Source organism: Coloeus monedula (genome assembly GCF_965178545.1).
Source record: "Coloeus monedula genome assembly, chromosome: 1".
Classification (NCBI taxonomy): domain Eukaryota; kingdom Metazoa; phylum Chordata; class Aves; order Passeriformes; family Corvidae; genus Coloeus; species Coloeus monedula.
In genome coordinates this window covers 67,439,865-67,449,810 of record NC_138781.1, presented here as the reverse complement: position 1 = coordinate 67,449,810, position 9,946 = coordinate 67,439,865, and the positions used below count along the sequence as shown (strand labels likewise).

The window sequence follows — 9,946 nt, the reverse complement described above, 5'->3', positions numbered from 1 at the left end:
AGGTTATGTCTGAAACGTTGGCAAATTCCCTTCACAGAACAAAAAAAGTGCGAGAGATGAATGATAAAAGATTGGTTTGATGAACTGGGAAAAGATGATCTTCCATTAGGGAAGAGAGGCACAAATTTCCCATCTACTTTGCCCTGTCAGCATGACTGAGCTCCAATACTGAGAGTTTCATCTACAAGTAATTGCTTCTGGCCTCTCATAAGAACACTTCGTCTACACAGTGTTTGATAGATGAGTGCAAAGAAGGGCCATACATGTTGCACCGCCCATTCACCTTTCTTTCCATGCCTGGGAAGAAAGCCTGCAGTTGCAGAACAGTGATTAATTCAAAACTGATCATTGGCCACTGGCCTGTTTGGGCTGATGATCCACTGCACTCTGTCTGGCCATATGTGGGGTCATACATTAGAGCTTGCAACTCATTGTGGTCCTGTGGGTCACCTCCTCTCGCCCTCAAGGGAGGGTATTCCCCCTGATTCTGGGACTGCCCTCCAGCAGTCACATGGAGCGCTGTAGTGACTGCTTGTGCTCTTCTGCCATCCGGAAGATTCCTCTCTGTCTTCAGCTTTTCTTTCTTTTTAGTAAAAGTTTCAAGTAGAGGAGTTTGTAAGGTACAGGACAGGTGGCACCAGGACAGAAAGAGAAGGAGTCAGAGCTCAAGCAGCAGCAGGAATGATGGATTCATTCCTGCAGCACTTAGTCAGGACTCTTACAAAAGACAAGTGCTTGTCGTAGGATAACAGATGTGCTTGTTCTTGAATAAACTGCAGTGGATACTGTCATCATTGGACGTGTCTTGTAGTTTATATTTTGTTCAGAAAGCTGCTGTGTGCTACATAATAGTCACAGGAATGAAACATTCTGCAGTTGCATTGTGTTGATCCCATCAGATAGATTCTGTGGAGGACAGGATAGCAGAAGGACTCTAGGTTTTGTAAAAGTGAATTTGTTTGTTAAATGAAAGAATTATTATCTAGGAGAGTTGTTTAGCTACGTGAACAATTGTCAGCCTGATTCTTTATTCAGTAAGAGATAAAGCTTTTCAAACAGGTCACATAGAGTGAGTTCAGGATACCAAAACACTGAATCATAGAATAATTTGTTTTAGAAAGAATCTCCAGGAAAATCCAGTTCCATTTGCTCAAAGCAGGGCTCAAGTCCAAGGCAGAGTGGCAGGGTTGTATCCAGTCAAGGATATCTGTAAGGTTGCAGATTTCACTTACATCTGTCTTGACATGTATTCAGTGTTTGAATACCTTGTGTACTATTTTTTTTTCTAATCTGTAATTGAAATTTCTGTAGTTACAGCTTGTGTCTCTTGATATCAAACAAGCAGGTGAGACAAGTCTAAGTTCAGGTGAAAAACTGGACATGAGAGGCAGCTTAAAGTCATGACAAATATCAGAATTAATAAAAATACACACATAAATAAATAAAATAAAATAGACATGGGACTTCACTTTGATCTCCAGTCACTACAAATTTTTTACTTGAAGTGAAAGAGGTTAGACTCATCATGACTGCCCCTGGATTTCAAGGTCAAAAAGAACATGCAGGTTGCAGCTCAATATTTAAAATAGCCCAAATATTAATGGAGTATTGGAGCACATAATAGGGTTATACCTTCTCGTGGCATCATAAAAAAAAAGTGTCTCAAAGAGGAGGATACAACATGAACACATAGACACAATCTCTTTTTTTTTCCTACATAAAATTGTTTTTAACACTCAACAAGAAGAAGTATGTGAATTGTCACCTTTTTGGTGAGGGAGCGGGATTCAGAGGGGCAGTAGTTAACCTCTTCCTTTCTTTAATTCCTTATCCTGCTGGCTACCAGTAAATACTCACCTGGGAAGCATGCAAAAGACCAGCTAGGAAGTCTTTGATATAGAGAAGAATTTGCTTGAAGGAGTAGCTGGCCATATTTCTTGAGAAATGCTTCATTTCTCAAGAAATAGGAATAATTTGAAGCCAAATTTCTTTAAAAGCCTCAGTTTCCATATATTTTTAATAAGTCTCTGATTGGAGAACTTTTTAGTTTATGTGATCTATATAATAGCAGAGCAGCATTAATTATTAATGCAATTAAACCCAAAAATGTGCCAGTTCCCAGGAGAGGAAAAAAATAAGCAGTAAAGTAGATATTGAAAAGGAAAAATTTCCATAAGAAATCAGGAAAGCAAAAAAGACAGAAGAAGCATCTAAAACCACCACAGAGCTGAGAGGGTAAAAAATGCTTGAAAAGCCTTAATAGGAACTAGTGATTAAATTTTAATTTTCAAAGGAAAAGATGTATAAATAACGAATAGGAATAAGCAGTATTCACACTAAAACACGTAAGGAGAAATCCAACATCTAAAGTTAGCCAAAGAAAAAATAATCAATGATGTTTTATTACAGATGGATTTTTTTTTTTTGAAAGTCTGTGAAGTGAGAAAGACGGTGAAAGTCACTCTTTCTTGTTCAGTACATTATATTAAAAAAAAAGTTTGAAAAAAATATTGTAGAATAGCTCGTGACACAAACTACAATAGGAGGATCACTGTGCTCTGGAAATGGAGCTAATGATCTGCATTTAGCAACTGGAACATTGCTAGTCCCAGAGACTTGTTATTCCTTGTATTAATGTCAAATTTTGGCACTTCAAATCAGGAAAACACATGCAGTTTGAAAACTGATTCAGGGAGAGGTTCTCCATGTCTGAAGAGAACTGGTTGGAAAGTGAGTTGGGTTTTAGGAAAACCTGGAAATATTAATTAGAAAGATAAACACTAAAATATCAAGATTTTTCTAGTTGGAAGTTTTCAGAGAAAGGTCATAATTTTCTATGAGAAACAGACACATATTTTGGGAGATTTTTGGTTATTCAGGAATCTAGTTTTATGTTGTAGGACAATGTTTACCAGCAGTACCTTATTAGTAATCCTAATTCACCTCAGATACAGAAGATAAATGATACTCAAGATGTAAAAGTCCAAAACCATAACTTTTTTGTTTGGCATCTTAATTTTGCAGCAGTTCTTCACCTTCCCATAGGCTGGCATTTCACTTTTTTTGGTCCATTTTGTTGTTTATTCATCCTTTGGAAAGTTAGCAGCTCATGTCATTTATACCTACCTAAAAGTCATCTAGAAGATTATATTTGGGATGAAATAAAAAGAGTAGCAGAAATTAATAAGGAAGCACACAGTGTAACAAAGGATAAAGGATAAATTTTAAGTTCTGTAAAAGATGTCCTTTTTGTGTCTTAGAAGATGTCCAGCTTGTACACTTTGAAAATTGTGGCTGGTCTTATGTTTGCCTTGCCCAATGCAACATGCCACAAATATATCCACAGTACAAATAATAGAAACAACAGTAAGGCAGAGAACTTTTAGAGCACTAAAGACATAAATTGGAAGTGGCAGGAAAGGAATTATTGAAGTAATTGAATGGAAAGGGGGCCATGTCTGTAACAATTCTTAGAGAAATATGTGGGGTTTTTTCACTATGCTGTCATGTTATTTTCATTACTGCATTGTCTAATTGGTTGCATCTTTGTTTTAAAATCCAGGAGGTGAGTTTTACAAATTATGTTGCTTATAGAAGTAATATATCCACCTGTCTCATATCTCTCCATCTTCTGATGGATATGCAGAAATAGAAAATACTTAAAGCACAGTAAGAACAAGAGGCCCATGAAAGTGACTTTACTGTACCTGATGGTTGGCAGATAAAATGTATTGACAGAAGGAGCACATTGCTTAAAAGAGTTGCTTCCTGCCTTGGCCTCAAAAAAAAGAACAAAAACCTGAATGCTAGGAGTGAGTAGAAACTTCCTAATGGATATGGAAAGAAATCAAATATTTACTAAAACAAATAGTCAAAAAATAAGTTTCTTGAAATAGGCCACTTTTTCATATTCAGTGTGCCTGATACTTACTGATAATGCAAGAGGCAGCTGGACACAAGTGCTGACTTTGCCCGTCATTTGACTGTGGCAAATTCCTTGCTACTCTAGGGATGAGTCTGAAAGCCTGCAAAATGCAGTGCTGCCCTCATTTCTGTGAGCAAGCATGTGCCTGAATCTGGAAGAAGTTTTTATCTTCTGGCAGATAAGAGCTGGTTTTGTAAATGCTGGTGATTATTGATCCCCAGAGCACATACTCCTGGTGAATGTTTTGTTTATAATACATGGACTGTTTCTGAAGTTATGTTACAAAATATGACAAGACATTTGTTTAAGTGAGGCAGATGGGTCTAGTGGCAAAACCGCTGCGCAGAGTGGGAGTGCAGCAGTGCATGCATGCCACAGACCTCTCCTTAGCTGAGGTGTGAAACAGCTGTCACAGCCATGACACCCTTGAAAACCAGAGCATCTGGTGAATGCCTTTGAGAGACACATTAGCCTTCATCCCAGCAGCCACATATCGAAGGAGGCATTTGTTGCAAGCTAAAGAACACTCATTTTTGTAATCGTATGTCCAGAAGCTGGGTGGAGAAAAAGAAATTAACTGCTCCACAAACAGAAAAATTAACAAAGCCTAATCCAAATTTGACCTAGGTCCCCACATAACTCTTTGCAACAACCCTAGATCTCTTTCATACCTACTCCACTCCCCCAAATTCTTTATTTCCCCAGAGTATCACTAGCTTCCCTCAGGTTGCCTTCCTCTCTGGCTGAGCTACAGGCAGTATGCTGCCCCTTCAGAGCAGAGGTTGGGGTGTGCCATTGCCCTCCAGGATAAATGGTACTTATTATAGATATCTCTCCTCTACCCAATAGCCAGTGTTCATTTCTTTTTAGAAACTTAATTATCTTCAGTACTGCGACCCTTCTGCAGATCTGTTTGAAATTGGACAGCAGGTTCACAAGTTACCAGGAAAGACCAAAAGCTCCAGGTGTCAGGTCTCATTTCCTTGGGAAACCAGAGTTTAAACAAATGGTCACAGCTCAGTGATTAGATTGCAGCTTCTGCTGAGACTTTCATGGGCTGAGCCAGTCAGGGCTTCAACTCCAAGATAAATCTGTGCAGCATGATGCTAAGTTTTATCAGCATGACTGCTATATAGGCCTCATGTGCCACAGGAAAAAGCTACCTTTGAGGTAGTTTTAGCAAAGGAAGCTGAGCTTATAAAAAGTAGAACTTGTGTATTTCATTTGCTAAAGCTTTCCCTTTTCCTCTCCATTTTCCTCTCTCCCTTTCCATTTTCTTTTCCCCTTCCCCTCTCCTTTCCTGTTTTTGCCTTTGCCTTCAACAGAAATTCCACTTTGGCTTTTTCAGATGGATGCCTGGCTCAGAGTAAAGGACATGCAGTGCACAATCCCTAGTAGAAGATGAAAATGTCTACTGATGATGTCTACTGATGCTTTTCAATTATGTCATCTCCTCTTTTCCTGTTTGAGATGGGTGATAGGAAAATGTTCTAAAATAAGCCTGAGTGACCTCTTCATCCCTTGACTTCTCTTTCCACAAGTCTAAAAACCATCTGAAGAAATGACCACTCAACTACCAGAGGAGTCCGTGGAGACCCAGAGCTCAGATGAGCTTGAGTGCAAGATCTGTTACAACCGCTATAACCTGCGACAGAGAAAACCAAAAGTGCTGGAGTGTTGTCACAGAGTGTGCGCCAAATGCCTTTGCAAGATCATAGACTTCGGTGATTCCCCGCAAGGAGTCATAGTGTGCCCGTTTTGCAGGTTTGAAACATGCCTGCCAGACGATGAGGTTAGTAGTCTTCCTGATGACAACAACATCCTTCTGAATTTAGCTTGTGGGGGAAAGGGGAAGAAGTGCCTACCAGACAATCCAACAGAACTGTTGCTGACTCCCAAAAGGCTGGCGTCTCTGGTTAGCCCTTCTCACACCTCTTCTAACTGCCTGGTTATAACAATCATGGAAGTACAAAGAGAAAGTCCCCAGACTCTGAACTCAACCCCTGTGGTGGAATTTTACAGGCCTACAAGTTTTGACTCTGTTGCAACTGTGTCCCACAACTGGACAGTGTGGAACTGCACATCTTTGCTCTTCCAGACCTCGATTCGGGTGCTAGTGTGGTTGCTAGGGCTGCTGTACTTTAGCTCCTTGCCTTTAGGGATTTATTTACTGGTATCCAAGAAAGTCACCCTTGGGGTTGTCTTTGTAAGCCTTGTTCCTTCGAGCCTTGTTATTCTCATGATTTATGGCTTTTGCCAGTGTGTTTGCCATGAAGTTCTAGACTGCATGTCATCTTGATAACAAAGACAGTAAAATAAGATGTATTACCAGATGTGTAGCATAGTTGATTTATCCCGTTTTTGTATTCTTTGTATTCTTATTTATTCTTATTGTCCATCCCTCTAAATGGAAGCAGTGGCCGTAGCTACATGGTCCCTTTTGTTCCAACTGAATTTGACCCCACTCACCCCAAGCTTTTTTAGATCTAAGAATTGGAAATAAAAATTACCTGTTGATTTTGAAGGGCTGAGTTTTAGAAAGGGATAAAGCAAAACCTCCAAACTTGGTGCCTGCTGCTGCTGCTGCTGCTGCTGCTACTACCACTGTTCAGACGAGTAGCACTTTGCTTTGTATTGACTTGATCAAGTCAGTTCAGGCTGTAGGATTCACCCAAGAAGAAATTACTGTCGCAGACACCTTCTAGATCTAAGTACTGCATCTCTTCACCCAAAGCATCTCATGCTCTGGAATATCTGTTATTTATCATCCATCATCATTTACAGCTAATTAAATCACTCTATTAGTTAATATTTTAAGAAGAATAAAACAAATTACCAATTTTTTTTAGTTCTTGTTATAGCAAAATACTTGTGGCAGGCAAACTTTTTTTTGAATGTTAAAAATTTGTCTCCAGAACACTTTCCCCAATGAGAAGCCCAATTTTCTTGCCATACACTTGCAGCTCACTGTGAAATATTCCTGCTAATGAGTACTTCTGGGGACCCAGCCACGTGTTTGCTATTCTCCAGATGCACTTATTTCAGTGTACACACCTTAGGCATCCCTTTGAGGGTTCAGAGCTGCAGATTTCTCTAGCTATGTTCTGTTATGCTTACCCTCCCTCCCAGCATTTCTACCACCACTAATGACATTTCCATGCCACCAGCCCTTCTAACAGATTACCAACATCATGCACATGTACTCTGTGGTAGCTGTGCTGGAGAATTTGGCTTATGTGACTTTAGCTCTTAAGATAGACTTTTATTCCCAACCATTAGGAAACAGATCTTCAATCACTAATACAAATTTGAGAAAAAAATCTGAAATGGTTAACTGGGGTTTTGTTTGGTTGGTTTTTTTTGGATTTGGGGTTTCGTTTGTTTGTTTGTTTGTGTTCTGAGTTCACAGAGTGAGCACTGTAAGGAGATACTATGACTTTGGAAAGGTTTCTGTTTAAGGCATAGTACTTCAAAATGTTCAGTACTCTGAACTCCCCCTGTCACCACTGTGAGTTGATGGCAGTCTAGATGTGGCAATTAGCGTGTCTCAATTAGTGGAGCTCAGAGGAATTACTGATACTTTACCATTCCACAAATAGAACCAGGCCCTGTAAGGCTTGCTTGTTTGTTGCATGGTTTAGGCTGCTTTTGAACTACTGGAAGAGCACAAAAAATAAGTAATATTTAATGTTTATGTGTATAATTAGGTCTAGCAACACCACAGCTGCAAACTGGTTTTCTTGTGCACTGCAGGGTGGACTTGAGCAGTGCAAGCCTGGTTTTTGGGTCTGGCACAAGATTTAGTCATTTCAGGACAGTGTAAAAGGGAGAGGGGTTTGTTGCATGCAAATTGAATGTATGGCCTAACAATATACTCTTAGAGCAAACAGACTTTGGTAAGAATGAAAAATGACAGTGGGAAAAGCAGAGCCTGTCAAGAGGATTTGAAGTCAAGCTGGTTCAATTTTTGTAGATGGCACAGGTGGTATCTGCAGTTTTATTCCTATTGCAAGCAGAGAAAACATAGAAATGTAAAGGTCCTGCTTTTCTTGACACTCATTTTATAATAGTGCGTATATATGTGTGTATGTACATATAGACACATATGTAAGAAGAAAACTTACAGTGAAATTATAGTTTTCAAGTGTATGGAGTTATGGAGCTATGTATTGAATGATTAAAGGAAATGTTTCCGAGTTTTCTGTAATGACAATAATTATATCTAAAATATTTTCAGAATTCCTAGAAATTACTATTCCAAAGTAATTGTTTTTAATGTTTGTGGTAAAGCACATGTAGTTAGAAGAGGAATCATCTCCAGTCAAGGTTTGACTCATCTATGAACTCATAAATTTTAAGTAGCCAACAACAATCATGTCAAAAAGAAAGAAAGATAGAAACCTATGTGGTTTTGTAGAACTTCATAACTTTGGGAAAAGATGTATTTGTAGTGTTAGGGGTTTATATGTTTTAGGATTTGTTCAGTTTGTTTGGATATAGTGTCTCTAATAAAGGGCTGACTAACAGAGGAAATAGGTTTTGCAAATGTGTGATATATATGAATTACCTCTGCACAACATGCTCTACAGTGCTACCTGTTGTCTTTTCCTTTTGATTTTCAGCTGATTATCTTAGCTCCAGCACCAGGTATTTTGTACTCTGTGTTAAAACAGAGCCTAATTGTAGCAAAATTACAGTGATACTGGTTACACATCACAGCACAAATTAATACCCCTGTTGTTGTACTTCTCTACTTTTCGGACTGCCAGCCCATTAAATTTATGCTGTTATTTCAGACTGTGCTGCAATACAAACCCACTCAAAGATGAAAGCGTGCAAAAGCATATTGATTGTACAGCTATCCTGCCACTCAGCCAGAGCATGCTATTGCAGCTTTGGTGTCATAAAATACCTGTATGACTTACAGTATGGCCACTGAGAATTGCTGGGAGATAAATCTCAATTATTTGTGGAGAAGAATTTTTGCTGTGTGACTGAGACTAGAAGAACTTCAGATATTACTCTTTCCTTATTTTTATTCTCTACCGTCCTTTAGACTTTGAACTGAAAATTCTTGTGTCTTCTGCAGTAGAATAGCTCTGCTGAAATCAATGTACGTGGGGCTAAAATCAAGACTTGCACACTTCTCTGCCTGCTTTTCCTTCCTTTTCTCTGACTTTTTCTCTCCTTGGAAACTAATGGCTCTTGGGGCTGTAAAATATTGCCTGCGCACCAAGACAATTTCCTTTCAGTGGGATTTATTCCTGCTATGCCCAGACATGACTCAACCAAGTAAAAAGTACTAGAAATTCATTTCTACAGGATTAATTTAGTCCAAATGAGATTTGTTTTGTTTTGTTTTTAATTCCTGTTTATCCTATGGATACAGAGTGTGTCCTCACCAGCTGCTCATTTATGGTATGATATCATGGTATCCCCCGAGGGCTGGGGCAGGATAATGCAGAAGCAGCTGCTGGGCACAGCATAGGAAGGATGTGCTGAGCTGGACCATCCTGTGAGCAGGACTCAGTGAGGGATGAAGCTCTGCCAGTGTGGCCTGAGCCCAGAGCCAAAAGGGCAATTGACAAAGAGTGGGTTAACAGAGTCTGTGGGTTCTTACATAGGACGTGGGGCTGGGGTTGGGCTGGCTGAGAGGCTGAGCAAAGCAGAGAGGGGTTTTTGTCTATGCCTGGGACAAAGGAGCTGTGTTTTGAATAAATATTTTGGGGTAGAGCTGCTGCAAACAGTTTAATGTTTTTCATACTGACCCTTCTGGGGTTTAAAATTAATTTGGTAATTAAATTAATTGGCTTCTGTTTTTACAGTTGAGTACATTTACTTTCCAAATGGCAAAGTATTGAACTTAATTCTAATTTAAACAGATCCTTAGATTTGGGCATACTCCCACTGTTACGTTAACTATTTAAAGCTACAGGACTGGCCAAAGTAAGGGCTGTCTTTGATTTAGCTTCATTGTGAGCTTTGGTAGCTCCTACTATATCGACTAAAACTGTATATGCT

The 9,946-nt window shown here is 39.3% G+C and overlaps 1 protein-coding gene across 1 annotated transcript; it reads left to right on the top strand.

Moving 5' to 3' along the window:
- Window positions 1-5,486: 5,486 nt before the first annotated feature.
- On the top strand, window positions 5,487-6,224 carry RNF182 (ring finger protein 182; the record flags this gene model as incomplete). The annotated part of the gene is made up of 1 exon (XM_082295154.1): window positions 5,487-6,224. The coding sequence occupies one exon, from the start codon at window positions 5,487-5,489 to the stop codon at window positions 6,222-6,224; it is 738 nt and encodes a 245-aa protein (XP_082151280.1).
- Between the last annotated feature and the right edge of the window lie 3,722 nt (window positions 6,225-9,946).